General features: G+C 38.7%; 1 protein-coding gene across 2 annotated transcripts in view; it reads left to right on the top strand.

Moving 5' to 3' along the window:
• The first annotated feature begins 1,939 nt into the window (after positions 1-1,939).
• plxdc1 (plexin domain containing 1) overlaps positions 1,940-19,877 on the top strand; it is a 935,956-nt gene continuing 918,018 nt past the window's right edge. For both annotated transcript variants that reach the window (XM_084135569.1, XM_084135568.1), the window contains exon 1: positions 1,940-2,573. In XM_084135569.1, coding sequence (XP_083991695.1) covers positions 2,498-2,573 — 76 coding nt within the window. In that variant the 5' untranslated portion in view covers positions 1,940-2,497. The remainder of the gene's footprint in view (positions 2,574-19,877) is intronic.

The raw sequence follows: 19,877 nt of genomic DNA, 5'->3' as shown, positions 1-19,877 counted from the left end.
TACATGCTGCTGACATATTATTTTAGCAGAGTTTGTGCTGAATACAGTGTAAATAGACTTTAGCCATGCAAATGTCACAAGTAACAGAAATAAGCACAAATGTCAGAGCATGTCAGAACACCTCCAGGGCCCAGAAAACACCTCAGACCCCAGAGGGTTAATGTTATTGTTGCATAAACTTCACAATGCAGTTGAACTGTTGCTAGATATATGGTGAATATTATAATATTTAGACCTGTGTTTACTATACTGTGTTTGTGGATATCTGCTCAAATGTAGATATGTATAATATGGTAACCATAATATTTTGGAGCGTGCTCTGCGTTTGAATGTTTCATATTTTGGAGCCCGCTGTGCGTTTGAATGTATCATATTTTGGAGCGCGCTCTGCGTTTGAATGTATCAAATTTTGGAGCACGCTGTGCGTTTGAATGTATCATATTTTGGAGCGCGCTGTGCGTTTGAATGTATCATATTTTGGAGCGCGCTGTGCATTTGAATGTATCATATTTTGGAGCGCTGTGCGTTTGAATGTATCATATTTTGGAGCGCGCTCGCGTTTGAAAAGCAAAACGCACCAAACATTAGGCTTCATGTTTTTATTATAATCTCATTTCATATCATCATAACGAATGGAAACATTTGAAGTAACATATGATAATCAATATATTTTTCTCTAGCGTAGTTGTTACTGAAATCTTTTGGAAGATTTATAGGCTGCTATAGGTTATTGTTATTATTATTTTATGCAGCGCTGCGCATAGCCTATGCCTACAAGGCACAACAAACCTGGTGTTCATTTTATTATATATTGTTGGAAACATTTGTGTGTGTGTGTGTGTGTATTCTGTGAATTTTAAAAAGCAATTTTAACCAGAAAAATCTAAAATCTATTCCCAAAATCATGCAGGCCTATAGTTTCTCTTGATATCAGTATGTTCCCTTTTTTTTTTTCTTTTTTTTTTTCAGGGACCAGATGTCCTGCTGACTTCAGCATTCACATGAGTCTCTGTACATGAACATGGTAAAGTGAAAATCAAACACCTTGGAAATGAAAGGTATGTTCAATGTTTTTTACGAATGGCACAAAGGTCTCTGTCTTTGGATAATTGTTTTGTTTTTGTGTGTATCTTATGTTGTGTTGTAAATAAATCCAAACAATCAAAAAAACATTATTTTTTAAATCTTCTCATTCTTTGTGCAAGGTTGCTCAGAATGACAGGGCCTGATAGCTCCTAATAGGGCCATTAGTCTTTGGGTTTTTGTCTTTCTCAGGTGTGAAAAGCCATCAATATTCAGGATGTGATCACGCCTCCTCGCATAAAGCTTTCTTACACAAAACACGTCTTACAAATTTTAAATCAATATATTGTCTTATCTGAATGAGCAGTCAGGGTGATTTTCACAATTTTTGGAGCAAATATTCTAGGCTACATGATACAATTTTCAAAAGTCTTGTGAAGAAATAATCAGTATGGGTTTCATGACCTTATTTCAGTGACAATTTTTTTTTTGTATTTTCACAAACCACGCATAAATGTCATTATCTCAAAACTACAAACTTTTACATACATGCTGCTGATATATTATTGCAGCACAGTTTGTGCTGAATACAGTGTAATCAGACTTTAGCCATGAAAATGTCACAAGTAACAGAAATAAGCACAAATGTCAGAGCATGTCAGAACACCTCCAGGGCCCAGAAAACACCTCAGACCCCAGAGGGTTAAGTCACCATCCTTTCACTATCATCTGGTTCCCGCTGTTGTCCCATCACTCTGCCTTTACTTGAATAAACTATTTCACCTTACCATCTGTCTGTTCCCTTCTGTGAGTGTGACAGTATTGTAGTTAATGGCAATTTCATGTTTTGTTTAATTTTGGCACCACTTAGTGGCACAGTTCCACTGCTTTTTTGTGTGTCCTCAGAATAAACCGTCTAGGAGGAGTTCATGACGGAAAATTTCATGACGGAAAATGATGCCATAGGGTGCAGTCGAAGTGTCGTGAGCCGAGGAATCAGAGGAAAATTTGTTTCTAGCCCTTATGGTTCAATTTATTAGCATGTACTTTTTTCTGTAACTACATGCTCTGGATGCTGTTTTTTTTTTTTTTTTTTTTTTGATGTACTGTAGTGTTTATTGAATGCTTTGTAGTATTTATATATTGCCTGATGTGTGTATGATCTGAAAGCTTTGTTTAACTTGGAGAACAGGTGAAATGGTTTGTAATTATTATTTTTTTGCCAGAAGAGTCAGTGGTTTTGTGAATGTAGTTTGAAGATTTGGCTTTGTATTTAATGTCACCGAAAGAGGGAAAAAGCCAGAAGTGAAGGAAGAACAGAGGGAGGGGAAAAAAGAAAAGGATGGGGATATGTCCAGGGAAAAGGAGAGTATGTAAAACCCAGCTCAGAGAAAGGAGGGAGGTGACAGGAGAAGAGAAAGGAGGAGTGAGAGCATAGGAGAGTGGAGAGCGAGAGAAGAATTGTGAGGTGGACATGGGTCTGTGTATCGTGCTGTTGATCTGTTTCTTGCAGGCAGAGCTGCCCAAAGTGTGGGCTCAGGAGCAGAGAGGTAAGACATTATTGAACACTTACAGAGATATACTGGATTAACATGTAAGACATGCTCATTTTCATTGATGTAAACATCATGACTCTGAAACATAAAAGTATTTAAACAGTTAATTTTTTTTGTGTAATTCCAAACCAAAAATCCAAACAATTAAATGACAAGTATATATGTTATAGATAACAATAGGCAAATATTTTAACTGATCTTGTTTGTTTATCTATTCTTAACCCTGTTGTTCTGTTGAGATTGACTGTTATGTTTTGGATCCCAGAGATCCCAGTGATGTATGTATAAACATAATAGCTGTAAATTCTAAATTAATCTCTTATTTGCACATCAAATTTGTTAAAAAAACAGACCTAATAAAATTCCAGTAGACTATTTATTTATTGATTGATAGATAAATAAACCCTCGGTTGTATCATAAATTAGGCATGTATTTTAAATACACACATAAATACATACATACATGAATACATGATTGTTATCCAGTACAGTAATGTTGCTTCTGTTTAAGGTTACTTTGACTCAAAAGCAAAAGCAAAAGCAAGCACACACACACATGCAAAAAAATATAACAGAAATAAAAGTTGTAAACAAACAAACAAACAAATATTATTAATATTATTATTAACTGTAATTTTAATGTTATTATTTACATTTATTTGTATGTATAAATATGTTAATTTTATATAAAATATAAATTAATAAATATATGTGAAACACAATTTGTACTGTATATAAAAGAAATGTATTGCATTTTTTTTTAAACATGCACAATTTATTCATGCATTAATTTATTCACAGATTTGCACAATCTTGTTTCAATGTCAATATACGATAACTGGAGTTATTGGAGAATTGTTTGGATCTCAAATTTAGAATGAAAGGATATTTTGTTTAAACAGGCAATCTTGTAACTAGCGCTAGCAACATGAAGGTCATGAGATTCCCAGGGAATGTGTGAACTGAAAATAAAAGCTTTAATGCGACAGAAGTTGCATTAAGTAATTGTAAATGTATTAATAGTAAATGTATTTAAATGCCACTAGAATCAACAAATTGAACTAAAAAACAAGATTCTGGACCATGTTTTCCATTAGTTGATAAATCATACAGTCCCACCCTTGGTTGAGGGTTAATTTCGTGTCTTTCAAGCTTACCTCTTTGTCTGTTGAACAGTAGTGTGTGTTTTTCTGTGCACGTAGACTTAAGTGTAGTGGTTCTTAGTTCCGGTCCAGGTGCCCCACCACTGTTAAAATATAGAAAATGTGCAGATAGGAGGGGCACCATGATCAGAATTAAGAACCTTTGCCTTGGTGCATGTGCACATGCTTGATCAGATGCTGTGTGTAGGCTGAAGGTCAGTTTTCTGCTTTATTGTATACATCTCAATGTTTTTCTCTCTAAGAAGCAGAGAATATGAACCCATGCATTGAATGCTGGGGTTTGTGTCTGAGGGCTGGCTCTACTACTGGAGAATATATTTAACAGATGTCTATCAGAGAACGGGGAAAGAGCAGCACAATGTTTCTGGGTCATGCGAAATGGGGTTTTATCAACAGTGCGCCCACTAAGTCCTATAAGGCTAAGGTTGGGAGTTTTCATTTTTCATTTAGGCATCCACAGAAAAAGATCAAAGTCATGTAACCCATATGCATATGTGCACGGTACATAAAGAATAATCCTACATAACAGCTTGGCCTGTTTTATACGTTACCCTTATATTCTTTCTCTCTCTCTCTTTTGACGGCACACACCCAATGTGTATTTCTGTCCTCCTTGGAGATACTGTATTTTTAGCAGGCCTGGTTCTTCTTTCTGCCAGGCAGCGCTGCTCTACTTTCACTGGCCTCTCGGTCCCTCCCACACTTCTCTTCTCTCTGGTCCCTCTGATAGTATATGTACATTATATACTAAGCGTGAGATCCAGTGAAATTTGTAACAGACAGCTAATTAACAGATGAGGATATGTCCTGGTTAACAGAAGAGCAACAGTGAGCTAGCTTATGAAATTATGTGAGAGTAAAAGAATGCAAAAGGAGTTTGGGACTCAGAAAGAAAGAAAAAAAGAAAGAAAGAACAGAAACCGTGTTTACGCTTTTAGTGGGAAATCATAATCCCCAATAACGTATTGTCTCTGGATTTGAATGGCTTAACGTGGTCATATGATGCGATTTCTTGTTTTCCTTTTTCTTTAGTGTGTTATGTAGCTGTTTGTGCCTGTATTCCTGCAGAATTACAAAGCTCAAAGTCTCAAACCCAAAGATATATTCTTTGTAAAAGTTAAGGCTCAGCCACGCCTTCCTAAAACGCTTAATTCAAACATGCCCCCTCAAATCTACGTCAGTATGTGGGGGCAGAGGTTCACAACACCGCCCAAATGTGTATGCAAAGAAAGAAGACGTAACTTTTATTCTCGCTGTATTATTGTTGCCGCTGGCGCCACCGTGTCATGGAGACGCTGTGTTTTTCGTTGCAAAAGTCAAACTACTTTGTTTGGCCTTCCAAAAGAAGATACAATTAGAAAACCGTGGTTAATCTTTATTTACAACACTGTTCCAGAACAGTACAACCAAAATATTCGACTATGTGCTGTGCACTTTTCGGAGGACTGTTTACAGAACCTGGGAGAGTACAAGGCCAGCTGTGCACAAAGGCTGATTCTAAAAAAGTGGGGCAATTCCATCTTTGCAAGTACAGGCTGGCGCTTCTGACTCACAGACACAGCCTGTAAGTATGTTTTCATATTTTAAGAATTTGCTACTGACTATTCAAACACGAGTTTTGAGCAGTATAGAGTAGCGCTGGTTTGCCGTTTCTACGATCACAAATGCAGACATGGTTTTATGTTTACATAGTGTTCTCACCCCCAGTAGCACGATGCGTAAAAAGACAGGAAGTCATTATAATCAATAATTATGTCCCCAATGAAATAAATCCTTACCAATCTGATACATTCTGGTCCAGTCACGCTGGCATAGTTGATCGATCAGCTTGTCATCTGCATTTTCCGGAACAGATTTGCACTCAAATTGATAAGGTAGTACCTGTTGCTTTGGGAGCTGACGTTCCAAATATGGTAAGGGACGTGACATTGTCAATTAGATCACTGGCCAATTAGAGCACATGCACTTTTCAGAATGATGAGCTTTGTAAAAATCAAAGTGTTTCAGAAAGGCAGGGCATAGAGGAGTAATAATAATGTACAGTATGTCTAAAATAATGACTTTTTTTAAAACCTAAAACCACGTAAACACATTGCATTTAACCAAATACACAAAATAATGTTCTATCATGATAACTCTCAGAGTGATTGGCATGGTAATGGGTATGACAATGTTGTATGCTTGGTCTTGGCGGAATAGATCTGCTACGCTGCTGCTGCTTTTATTGCTGTTGCTGCGGCAGAACAAGTACGGGACTTGCTACTGCCAATACATACACGCCTCGCTGCTGTGAGCAAGTAAGACATGCTGCTGCTTTATAATATAGCGTACATGAATTACCCCTCAACAGAGCAGGTGACATGATATTTGACAATACAATACAAGCAAAGTGTACTGTACATCAGAAAATCCCCCACCCCCAGCAGATCTACCGCCAGATATGTACTGCTGCTGCTCCAAAGAGCCATAGGAAAGTGTGTATGCTATCTATGTGTGCCTGGCCCTTTAGCTGAGTATGAGAAATGGGGCATATGCTTGGTAGTGGTGGACTAGATCTGCATATGCAAGATCCCCCAAGCAGATAGACATGTGGGCTGCCATGAGGTGCATATAAGGTGCGTGAAGCATCTCGTAGTGTACCCCTAAGTGTACTAGTGTACTCCTACTTTTTTTGTATTTTTTTTGTATTTTTTTTCAATGGATGTCCCTATTGACTTACCAGTGTGGTGTTCTACATATGTGCTTACATACCAGTGTATATGCATGCCACTAAACTAAGTAGTTTGGGCCCCAAGGCTTGGCTCTAGTGGCCTATTAGACTATGTGTGCCTGGGCCTGCTTTGCCAAATGGCTTAACTCTATTGGCCTGTGACTGTGCCTGGGCTACCACGCCGAATGGCTTAACTCAAGTGGCTTATGACTATGTGTGCCTGAGCTGAAAGTATGACTAACATGTATTTAGCTGACCGAGCCAGAACATGCACGAGTAAATGAAAACATCAGCCTTGAAAAGTGTTGTTGGAAGTTGGTAAATAAAGTAATAAGCCCCAGTTAAATGCTATGTTTTCTCATGAACATTTTCTCATGTCCACTATGCTTAGTCGCAGTAACCTTATGTAAAAGGCTTGCTGCTGCTGTATTTTAACACATATGTCTGCTGATGTATGCTAGTATTTTACTTCTGCGTTGAATGCAAGATTGTAAAACACCTTTCTTAAACAAATATGGCATGTTTGATATTTCGTAGATTAAGCAAAGGTTAATTTAAATGTGAATGCCCATCCCGGTTCTGGACCCAGAGTTTAGTGATGGTGCTTAATGCAGATGCTGTATAGCAGTCACCACCAAGAGAATATAAATTTATCGCGAACATTAGATTTACAAGTCATTATTTTACAATATTCGGAAAAGAACTCAATAATTGAGCTCATATTCTATTATATCTACTTATATCTCATATTCTATATCATTACTACTTGGCATTTCATATCTGTCCCATGCAATGGTTATGTCAACAACACAATTTGGAGTGAATCCCACACTGTAAAACATTTCAAGTCTGTTAAATTTAGAAACGAAAGTTCACCTGCTGCCTTAAAAACATGAGTTAACTCAACTTAAATATATTCTTTGTTTCAACTCAAAACGTTGTGTTTTACAAGTTATCTAGCTAATGAACATTCGTTGTTTCAGCTTTATTCTCTGAGTTTACACAACTTACTGTTACATTGTCAAATGTTGTTTCAACTTGATTCTCCAAGTTAAGACAACTTACTAGGTTACATTATTGAAAACTCATAATCAACATAAATCGTCTGCTCAAAAATATTTTTATTGTAAAAAGTTCAATGTTGCATAAACTTAACATTGGTTTTATGATACAATTCATGTTAGGAAAACAGGTTCTAAGTAAGGGATTATTAGGGGCCAAGCCCCGAAGGGGCTGAGGCACCTATTGTATCTGTTAGTTTTCTTATTATTATTAGGGGCCAAGCCCCGAAGGGGCTGAGGCACCTATTGTATCTGTCAGTTTTCTTATTAGGGGCCAAGCCCCGAAGGGGATAGCCCCTATTGTATCTGTTAGTTAGGGGCCAAGCCCCGAAGGGGCTGAGGCACCTATTGTATCTGTTAGTTTTCTTATTATTAGGGGCCAAGCCCCGAAGGGGCTGTGGCACCTATTGTATCCGTTAGTTTTCTTATTAGGGGCCAAGCCCCGAAGGGGCTGTGGCACCTATTGTATCCGTTAGTTTTCTTATTATTAGGGGCCAAGCCCCGAAGGGGCTGTGGCACCTATTGTATCCGTTAGTTTTCTTATTATTATTAGGGGCCAAGCCCCGAAGGGGCTGTGGCACCTATTGTATCCGTTGGTTTTCTTATTATTATTATTAGGGGCCAAGCCCCGAAGGGGCTGTGGCACCTATTGTATCTGTTAGTTTTCTTATTATTGTTAGGGGCCAAGCCCCGAAGGGGCTGTGGCACCTATTGTATCTGTTAGTTTTCTTATTAGGGGCCAAGCCCCGAAGGGGCTGTGGCACCTATTGTATCTGTTAGTTTTCTTATTAGGGGCCAAGCCCCGAAGGGGCTGTGGCACCTATTGTATCCGTTAGTTTTCTTATTATTATTAGGGGCCAAGCCCAAGGGGCTAGTTAGGGGCCAAGCCCAAGGGGCTAGGCACCTATTGTATCCGTTAGTTTTCTTATTAGGGGCCAAGCCCAAGGGGCTAGGCACCTATTGTATCCGTTAGTTTTCTTATTAGGGGCCAAGCCCCGAAGGGGCAAGGCACCTATTGTATCTGTTAGTTTTCTTATTCTTCTTCTTCTTCTTCTTCTTCTTCTTCTTCCGCCAATGGAAGTCTATGGCAGCCCTATGAACCGTACATAGGAAAATGATGAAATTTGGCACAGTTGTAGAGATGGCCATGAATAGTAATTGGACCAAATTTGGTGTCTCTATGACCAACTCTATAGCGCCACCACCAGTTCAAAAATTCAACATTGAAATGGTTATAACTTTTGAACCCTTTGATCTAGAGAAATAAAACTTAGTACACTTGATTCCGCTCATCATGTTGATCAAAATCAATAGCTTACATTAAGACTCCGCCCATTACAGTAGTAGCCATTTTGTAAAGTACAGTATTCCATTTTTTCGCTACTCCTCCTTCAAAATTTGTCCAATTTTGTCCAAAATTTGCTCAAATGATCTTTGGACTGAGCCGCATAGAAATGACTGAACAGATTTTTTTATTCATCTTTGTTCAAAAGTTATGATGTCGCAAACTTAATGAGGTTGACCCAAAATTGGTGTAGAGGCTGTATCTCGGCCAAAGTTTGATCAATCGAAAGAAAAATTGGTACACTTGATTGGAAGCATGGTTTGAGGGTCCGTGCCAAAGTTGGGAACAGCGCCACCTACGGGTCATGAGATATGGAAAATAGCTATTTTGGTCAATAACTTTTGAACAGTTTGTCAGAAAATCATAAATGTGGTATCTATGGATTCCTTGGGTCATGCCGAATCCATGGATACCGATTTTGCCAGGATTGGATGTACCACGTGTCCGCCATTTTGAATTTTGTCATAATTTGCAATAACTTTTAAACTATTTGACATATCTTCACAAAATTTAGTATGGATCATCGACACAATGTCCTGAAGGTACATGAGAAGATTGAGCACAGCGCCACCTAGTGTTCCAGAGATATAAGGTCTTTTGTAAAAACGCTTATAACTTTTGTAAATATTGTTCAAATTTTTATTTCTTTATGTCATTACATTCTTTGGCTTATGCCGATTCCGTCGATATCTCATTTTTCATTTTCCAACAATGTGACTATCCGCCATATTGGAACAAATGAAAAACAGTTTTTTTACTACTCCTCCTTCAAATCTTGCTAAATTTTGTCCAAAATTTGATCATATGTTCTTTGGACTGAGCTGCACAGAAATGACTGAACAGATTTTTGATATTCGCTACCGTTCCCGAGATATTCATCTCCGAATTTGACCTAGCCTGTGTTTGTTGCCTTATGCCAGTTACCTTAGCATAATAATTGGTTAGCATGCTAACCAGATGCCATTCTTTCTAATGTGGCTCTTCAGCTATCAGGATAACCATAAGCTACATTAGCATTAAGCTAGCTTAGCATGCTAATCTCGTTAACATGATTTTGTGTGCTTATTCTTACACTGAAGCCTCTCCTCTGCAGCTTTGTAAAACAAGTCCTCTGGGTGGCGCAATCTGTTCAACCATGTGTCATGAATCCCGAACCATTCCGGTCGTGGGTTCGAGACCAGTGTGGGGCGACTTTGAAATTGTGTATAAAATTGTCATTTGAACTCCTTTATTATCTAGGTAAGAGCTGTACTAATGTTTCTAACACTGGGATTAGAAATAAGTGTTTTTTTTTTCTACATTCTGTGTTCATTCTCATCAGAACTTCTGTTCATTTTGATTTTATCCTATCTGTACCTCTGAACCCATCTGTTCATGTACATTCAATTTCTGCTGTTTTTGCTCTTCTGGCTCCGCATTGCGCTACAGCCCTACTGTGCTACAGTGGCTTGGCCCCTGTATTGCTGCTTGCAGCTATATTTATTAGGGGCCAAGCCCCGAAGGGGCAAGGCACCTATTGTATCTGTTAGTTTTTAGGGGCCAAGCCCCGAAGGGGCAAGGCACCTATTGTATCTGTTAGTTTTCTTATTATTATTATTATTATTATTATTCCGCCAATGGAAGTCTATGGCAGCCCTATGAACCGTACATAGGAAAATTATGAAATTTGGCACACTTGTAGTGATGGCCATGAATAGTAAAGGTAGCAATTTTTGAGTCTCTAGGACCAACTCTATAGCGCCACCAGCAGTTCAAAAATTCAACATTGAAATGGTTATAACTTTTGAACCCTTTGATCTAGAAAAATGAAACTTAGTACACCTGATTCATCTCATTATGCTGATCAGAAACAATATCTTACATTAAGACTCCGCCCATTACAGTAGTAGCCATTTTGTAAAGTACAGTATTCCGTTTTTTCGCTACTCCTCCTTCAAAATTTGTCCAATTTTGTCCAAAATTTGCTCAAATGATCTGTGGACTGAGCCGCATAGAAATAACTGAACAGATTTTTTTTATTCATCTTTGTTCAAAAGTTATGATGTCGCAAACTTAATGAGGTTGACCCAAAATTGGTGTAGAGGCTGTATCTCGGCCAAAGTTTGATCAATCGAAAGAAAAATTGGTACACTTGATTGGAAGCATGGTTTGAGGGTCCGTGCCAAAGTTGGGAACAGCGCCACCTACGGGTCATGAGATATGGAAAATAGCTATTTTGGTCAATAACTTTTGAACAGTTTGTCAGAAAATCATAAATGTGGTATCTATGGATTCCTTGGGTCATGCCGAATCCATGGATACTGATTTTGCCAGGATGGGATGTACCACGTGTCCGCCATTTTGAATTTTGTCATAATTTGCAATAACTTTTAAACTATTTGACATATCTTCACAAAATTTAGTATGGATCATCGACACAATGTCCTGAAGGTACATGAGAAGATTGAGCACGGCGCCACCTAGTGTTCCAGAGATATAAGGTCTTTTGTAAAAACGCTTATAACTTTTGTAAATATTGTTCAAATTTTTATTTCTTTATGTCATTACATTCTTTGGCTTATGCCGATTCCGTCGATATCTCATTTTTCATTTTCCAACAATGTGACTATCCGCCATATTGGAACAAATGAAAAACAGTTTTTTTACTACTCCTTCTTCAAATCTTGCTAAATTTTGTCCAAAATTTGATCATATGTTCTTTGGACTGAGCTGCACAGAAATGACTGAACAGATTTTTGATATTTGCTACCGTTCCCGAGATATTCATCTCCGAATTTGACCTAGCCTGTGTTTGTTGCCTTATGCCAGTTACCTTAGCATAATAATTGGTTAGCATGCTAACCAGATGCCATTCTTTCTAATGTGGCTCTTCAGCTATCAGGATAACCATAAGCTACATTAGCATTAAGCTAGCTTAGCATGCTAATCTCGTTAACATGATTTTGTGTGCTTATTCTTACACTGAAGCCTCTCCTCTGCAGCTTTGTAAAACAAGTCCTCTGGGTGGCGCAATCTGTTCAACCATGCGTCATGAATCCCGAACCATTCCGGTCTTGGGTTCGAGACCAGTGTGGGGCGACTTTGAAATTGTGTATAAAATTGTCATTTGAACTCCTTTATTATCTAGGTAAGAGCTGTACTAATGTTTCTAACACTGGGATTAGAAATAAGTGTTTTTTTTTTCTACATTCTGTGTTCATTCTCATCAGAACTTCTGTTCATTTTGATTTTATCCTATCTGTACCTCTGAACCCATCTGTTCATGTACATTCTATTTCTGCTGTTTTTGCTCTTCTGGCTCCGCATTGCGCTACAGCCCTACTGTGCTACAGTGGCTTGGCCCCTGTATTGCTGCTTGCAGCTATATTTAGGGGCCAAGCCCCGAAGGGGCAAGGCACCTATTGTATCTGTTAGTTTTCTTCTTCTTCTTCTTCTTCTTCTTCTTCTTCCGCCAATGGAAGTCTATGGCAGCCCTATGAACCGTACATAGGAAAATGATGAAATTTGGCACAGTTGTAGAGATGGCCATGAATAGTAATTGGACCAAATTTGGTGTCTCTAGGGTCAACTCTATAGCGCCACCACCAGTTCAAAAATTCAACATTGAAATGATTATAACTTTTGAACCATTTGATCTAGAAAAATAAAAGTTAGTACACCTGATTCCTCTCATCATGCTGATCAAAACCAATATAGTCCATTAAGACTCCGCCCATTACAGTAGTAGCCATTTTGAAAAGTACAGTATTCAGTTTTTTCGCTACTCCTCCTTCAAAATTTCTCCAATTTTGTCCAAAATTTGCTCAAATGATCTTTGGACTGAGCCGCACAGAAATGACTGAACAGATTTTTTTTTATTCATCTTTGTTCAAAAGTTATGGTGTCACAAACTTGACGAGGTCCACCCAAAATTGTCTAAGAGGCTGTATCTCGGCCAAAGTTTGATCAATCGAAACAAAAATTGGTACACTTCATCAGAAGCTTGGTCTGAGGTTCCATGCCAAAGTTGGGAACAGCGCCACCTACGGGTTATGAGATATGAAAAATTGCTATTTTGGCCAATAACTTTTGGACAGTTTGTCAGAAAATCATAAATGTGGTATCTATGGATTCCTTGCATCATGCCAAATCCGTGGATACCAATTTTGCCAGGATGGGATCTACCACGTGTCCGCCATTTTGAATTTTGTTATAATTTGCAATAACTTTTAAACTATTTGACATATCTTCACAAAAATTAGCATTGATCATCGACACAATGTCCTGAAGGTACATGAGAAGATTGAACACAGCGCCACCTAGTGTTCCATAGATATAAGGTCTTTTGCAAAAACGCTTATAACTTTTGAAAACATTGTTCAAATTTTGATTTCTTTACGTCATTATGTTCCTTGTCTTATGCCGATTCCGTTGATATCTCATTTGTCATTTTCCAACAATGTGACTATCTGCCATATTGGAACAAATGAAAAACAGTTTTTTCGCTACTCCTCCTTCAAATCTTGCTCAATTTTGTCCAAAATGTGATCAGATGATCTTCGGACTGAGCCGCACAGAAATGACTGAACAGATTTCTGATATTCACTACCGTTCCCGAGATATTCATCTTCAAAGTTGACCTAGCCTGTGTTTTTTGCCTTATGCTAGTTAACTTAGCATAATAATTGGTTAGCATGCTAACCAGATGCCATTCTTTCTAATGTGGCTCTTCAGCTATCAGGATAACCATAAGGTACATTAGCATTAAGCTAGCTTAGCATGCTAATCTCGTTAACATGATTTTGTGTGCTTATTCTTACACTGAAGCCTCTGCTCTGAAGCTTTGTAAAACAAGTCCTCTGGGTGGCGCAATCTGTTCAACCATGCGTCATGAATCCCGAACCATTCCGGTCGTGGGTTCGAGACCAGTGTGGGGCAACTATAAAATTGTCATTTGAACTCCTTTATCATCTGGGTAAAAGCTGTACTAATGTTTCTAACACTGGGATTAGAAATGTGTTTTTTCTACATTCTGTGTTTGTTCTCATCAGAACTTTTGTTCATTTTGATTTCATCCTATCTGTACCTCTGAACCCATCTGTTCTTCATGTACATTCTATTTCTGCTGTTTTTGCTCTTCTGGCTCCGCATTGCGCTACAGCCCTACTGTGCTACAGCGGCTTGGCCCCTGTATTGCTGCTTGCAGCTATATTTAGGGGCCAAGCCCCGAAGGGGCAAGGCACCTATTGTATCTGTTAGTTTTCTTATTATTAGGGGCCAAGCCCCGAAGGGGCTATGGCACCTATTGTATCTGTTAGTTTTCTTATTATTATTAGGGGCCAAGCCCCGAAGGGGCTATGGCACCTATTGTATCTGTTAGTTTTCTTATTATTATTATTATTATTATTCTTCTTCCTCCTCTTGAAGTCTATGGCAGCCCTATGAACCATACATAGGAAAATGATGAAATTTGGCACACTTGTAGTGATGGTAATGAAAAGTAATTGTAGCAATTTTTGAGTCTCTAGGTCCAACTCTATAGCGCCACCAGCAGTTCAAAAATTCAACATTGAAATGGTTATAACTTTTGAACCCTTTGATCTAGAAAAATGAAACTTAGTACACCTGATTCATCTCATCATGCTGATTAGAACCAATATCTTACATTAAGACTCCGCCCATTACAGTAGTGGCCATTTTGAAAAGTACAGTATGCAGTTTTTTTGCTACTCCTCCTTCAAAATTGGTCTAATTTTGTCCAAACATGTACTCAAATGATCTTCGGACTGAGCCGCATAAAAGTACTGTCCCCGATTTTTTTTATTCTTCTCTGATCAAAAGTTATGACGTCGCAAACTTAACGAGGTCGACCCAAAATTGGTTCAGAAGCTATAGCTCGGCCAAACTTTGATCAATCGAAACGAAAATTGGTACACTTCATCGGAAGCATGATCTGAGGTTCCATGCCAAAGTTGGGAACAGCGCCACCTACGGGTCATGAGATATGGAAAATGCATATTTTGGCCAATAACTTATGAACAGTTTGTCAGAAAATTATAAACTTGGTGTCTATCGATTCCTTGGGTCATGACAAATCCGTGGATATCGATTTTGCCATGATGGGATGTACCACGTGTCCGCCATTTTGAATGATGTCATAATTTGCAATATCTTTTAAACTATTTGAAATTTCTTCACCAAATTTGGTATGGATCATCATTAGCATGGCCCGAAGGTACCTGAGAAATTTGATCACAGCGCCACCTAGTGTTCCAGAGATATCATTGTTTTTTGAAAAAACGCTTATAACTTTTGCTAACATTGCTTGAAATTTGATTTCTTTATGTCAATATATTCCTTGGCTTATGCCGATTTCAACGATATCTCATATGTTATTTATCAACAATGTGACTGGCCGCCATATTGGAGTGAATGTAAAACAGTTTTTTCGCTACTCCTCCTTCAAAATTGGTCTAATTTTGTCCAAACATGTACTCAAATGATCTTCGGACTGAGCCGCATAAAAGTACTGTCCCCGATTTTTTTGCTATACTGGAAAAAAAAAGTTATGATGTCGCAAACTTAATGAGGTCAACCCATAATTGGTTCAGAGGCTGTAACTTGTGAACAGTTTGTCACAAAATCATAAAATTGGTGTCTATCGATTCCTTGCGTCATGTCGAATCTGAGGATATCTATTTTGCCAGCATTGGATGTACCACATCATAAGCTATATTAGCATTAAGTTAGCTTAGCATGCTAATCTCGTTAACATGATTTTGTGTGCTCATTCACACACTGAAGCCTCTCCTCTGCAGCTTTGTAAAACATGTCCTCTGGGTGGCGCAAGTGGTTCAACCATGCGTCATGAATCCCGAACCATTGTGGTCGTGGGTTCGAGACCAGTGTGGGGCGACTTTGAAATTGTGTATAAAATAATAATTTAAATTCCTTCCGGCTCTGCACTGCTGTTGGTGCTTAAATGCTAGCTGTGCTGCTGTAATTGATGTGCTTACTGTGCTTGATGTACATTAAATTTCTGATGTTTTGCTCTTCTGGCTCCGCATTGCGCTACAGCGGCTGTTGCTTGCTCTGCCTTGCAGGGCTTGGCCCCGTATTGCTGCTTGCAGCTATATTTTTCTTATTATTATTATTATTATTATTCTTCTTCCTCCTCTTGAAGTCTATGGCAGCCCTATGAACCATACATAGGAAAATGATGAAATTTGGCACACTTGTAGTGATGGTAATGAAAAGTAATTGTAGCAATTTTTGAGTCTCTAGGTCCAACTCTATAGCGCCACCAGCAGTTCAAAAATTCAACATTGAAATGGTTATAACTTTTGAACCCTTTGATCTAGAAAAATGAAACTTAGTACACCTGATTCATCTCATCATGCTGATTAGAACCAATATCTTACATTAAGACTCCGCCCATTACAGTAGTGGCCATTTTGAAAAGTACAGTATGCAGTTTTTTTGCTACTCCTCCTTCAAAATTGGTCTAATTTTGTCCAAACATGTACTCAAATGATCTTCGGACTGAGCCGCATAAAAGTACTGTCCCCGATTTTTTTTATTCTTCTCTGATCAAAAGTTATGACGTCGCAAACTTAACGAGGTCGACCCAAAATTGGTTCAGAAGCTATAGCTCGGCCAAACTTTGATCAATCGAAACGAAAATTGGTACACTTCATCGGAAGCATGATCTGAGGTTCCATGCCAAAGTTGGGAACAGCGCCACCTACGGGTCATGAGATATGGAAAATGCATATTTTGGCCAATAACTTATGAACAGTTTGTCAGAAAATTATAAACTTGGTGTCTATCGATTCCTTGGGTCATGACAAATCCGTGGATATCGATTTTGCCATAATGGGATGTACCACGTGTCCGCCATTTTGAATGATGTCATAATTTGCAATATCTTTTAAACTATTTGAAATTTCTTCACCAAATTTGGTATGGATCATCATTAGCATGGCCCGAAGGTACATGAGAAGTTTGATCACAGCGCCACCTAGTGTTCCAGAGATATCATTGTTTTTTGAAAAAACACTTATAACTTTTGCCAACATTGCTTGAAATTTGATTTCTTTATGTCAATATATTCCTTGGCTTATGCCGATTTCAACGATATCTCATATGTTATTTTTCAACAATGTGACTGGCCGCCATATTGGAGCGAATGTAAAACAGTTTTTTCGCTACTCCTCCTTCAAAATTGGTCTAATTTTGTCCAAATATGTACTCAAATGATCTTCGGACTGAGCCGCATAAAAGTACTGTCCCCGATTTTTTTGCTCTACTGGAAAAAAAAAGTTATGATGTCGCAAACTTAATGAGGTCAACCCATAATTGGTTCAGAGGCTGTAACTTGTGAACAGTTTGTCACAAAATCATAAAATTGGTGTCTATCGATTCCTTGCGTCATGTCGAATCTGAGGATATCTATTTTGCCAGCATTGGATGTACCACATCATAAGCTATATTAGCATTAAGTTAGCTTAGCATGCTAATCTCGTTAACATGATTTTGTGTGCTCATTCACACACTGAAGCCTCTCCTCTGCAGCTTTGTAAAACATGTCCTCTGGGTGGCGCAAGTGGTTCAACCATGCGTCATGAATCCCGAACCATTGTGGTCGTGGGTTCGAGACCAGTGTGGGGCGACTTTGAAATTGTGTATAAAATAATAATTTAAATTCCTTCCGGCTCTGCACTGCTGTTGGTGCTTAAATGCTAGCTGTGCTGCTGTAATTGATGTGCTTACTGTGCTTGATGTACATTAAATTTCTGATGTTTTGCTCTTCTGGCTCCGCATTGCGCTACAGCGGCTGTTGCTTGCTCTGCCTTGCAGGGCTTGGCCCCGTATTGCTGCTTGCAGCTATTTAGGGGCCAAGCCCCGAAGGGGCTATGGCACCTATTGTATCTGTTAGTTTTCTTATTAGGGGCCAAGCCCCGAAGGGGCTATGGCACCTATTGTATCTGTTAGTTTTCTTATTAGGGGCTATGGCACCTATTGTATCTGTTAGTTTTCTTATTATTAGGGGCCAAGCCCCGAAGGGGCTATGGCACCTATTGTATCTGTTAGTTTTCTTATTATTATTAGGGGCCAAGCCCCGAAGGGGCTATGGCACCTATTGTATCTGTTAGTTTTCTTATTAGGGGCCAAGCCCCGAAGGGGCTATGGCACCTATTGTATCTGTTAGTTTTCTTATTATTATTATTATTATTATTCTTCTTCCTCCTCTTGAAGTCTATGGCAGCCCTATGAACCATACATAGGAAAATGATGAAATTTGGCACACTTGTAGTGATGGTAATGAAAAGTAATTGTAGCAATTTTTGAGTCTCTAGGTCCAACTCTATAGCGCCACCAGCAGTTCAAAAATTCAACATTGAAATGGTTATAACTTTTGAACCCTTTGATCTAGAAAAATGAAACTTAGTACACCTGATTCATCTCATCATGCTGATTAGAACCAATATCTTACATTAAGACTCCGCCCATTACAGTAGTGGCCATTTTGAAAAGTACAGTATGCAGTTTTTTTGCTACTCCTCCTTCAAAATTGGTCTAATTTTGTCCAAACATGTACTCAAATGATCTTCGGACTGAGCCGCATAAAAGTACTGTCCCCGATTTTTTTTATTCTTCTCTGATCAAAAGTTATGACGTCGCAAACTTAACGAGGTCGACCCAAAATTGGTTCAGAAGCTATAGCTCGGCCAAACTTTGATCAATCGAAACGAAAATTGGTACACTTCATCGGAAGCATGATCTGAGGTTCCATGCCAAAGTTGGGAACAGCGCCACCTACGGGTCATGAGATATGGAAAATGCATATTTTGGCCAATAACTTATGAACAGTTTGTCAGAAAATTATAAACTTGGTGTCTATCGATTCCTTGGGTCATGACAAATCCGTGGATATCGATTTTGCCATGATGGGATGTACCACGTGTCCGCCATTTTGAATGATGTCATAATTTGCAATATCTTTTAAACTATTTGAAATTTCTTCACCAAATTTGGTATGGATCATCATTAGCATGGCCCGAAGGTACATGAGAAGTTTGATCACAGCGCCACCTAGTGTTCCAGAGATATCATTGTTTTTTGAAAAAACACTTATAACTTTTGCCAACATTGCTTGAAATTTGATTTCTTTATGTCAATATATTCCTTGGCTTATGCCGATTTCAACGATATCTCATATGTTATTTTTCAACAATGTGACTGGCCGCCATATTGGAGCGAATGTAAAACAGTTTTTTCGCTACTCCTCCTTCAAAATTGGTCTAATTTTGTCCAAATATGTACTCAAATGATCTTCGGACTGAGCCACATAAAAGTACTGTCCCCGATTTTTTTGCTCTACTGGAAAAAAAAAGTTATGATGTCGCAAACTTAACGAGGTCGACCCATAATTGGTTCAGAGGCTGTAACTTGTGAACAGTTTGTCACAAAATCATAAAATTGGTGTCTATCGATTCCTTGCGTCATGTCGAATCTGAGGATATCTATTTTGCCAGCATTGGATGTACCACATCATAAGCTATATTAGCATTAAGTTAGCTTAGCATGCTAATCTCGTTAACATGATTTTGTGTGCTCATTCACACACTGAAGCCTCTCCTCTGCAGCTTTGTAAAACATGTCCTCTGGGTGGCGCAAGTGGTTCAACCATGCGTCATGAATCCCGAACCATTGTGGTCGTGGGTTCGAGACCAGTGTGGGGCGACTTTGAAATTGTGTATAAAATAATAATTTAAATTCCTTCCGGCTCTGCACTGCTGTTGGTGCTTAAATGCTAGCTGTGCTGCTGTAATTGATGTGCTTACTGTGCTTGATGTACATTCAATTTCTGATGTTTTGCTCTTCTGGCTCCGCATTGCGCTACAGCGGCTGTTGCTTGCTCTGCCTTGCAGGGCTTGGCCCCGTATTGCTGCTTGCAGCTATATTTAGGGGCCAAGCCCCGAAGGGGCTATGGCACCTATTGTATCTGTTAGTTTTCTTATTATTATTATTATTATT

This window comes from Abramis brama (assembly GCF_963993115.1).
Source record: "Abramis brama genome assembly, chromosome: 14".
Lineage (NCBI taxonomy): Eukaryota > Metazoa > Chordata > Actinopteri > Cypriniformes > Leuciscidae > Abramis > Abramis brama.
This window is presented reverse-complemented; position numbering and strand designations above follow the sequence as displayed.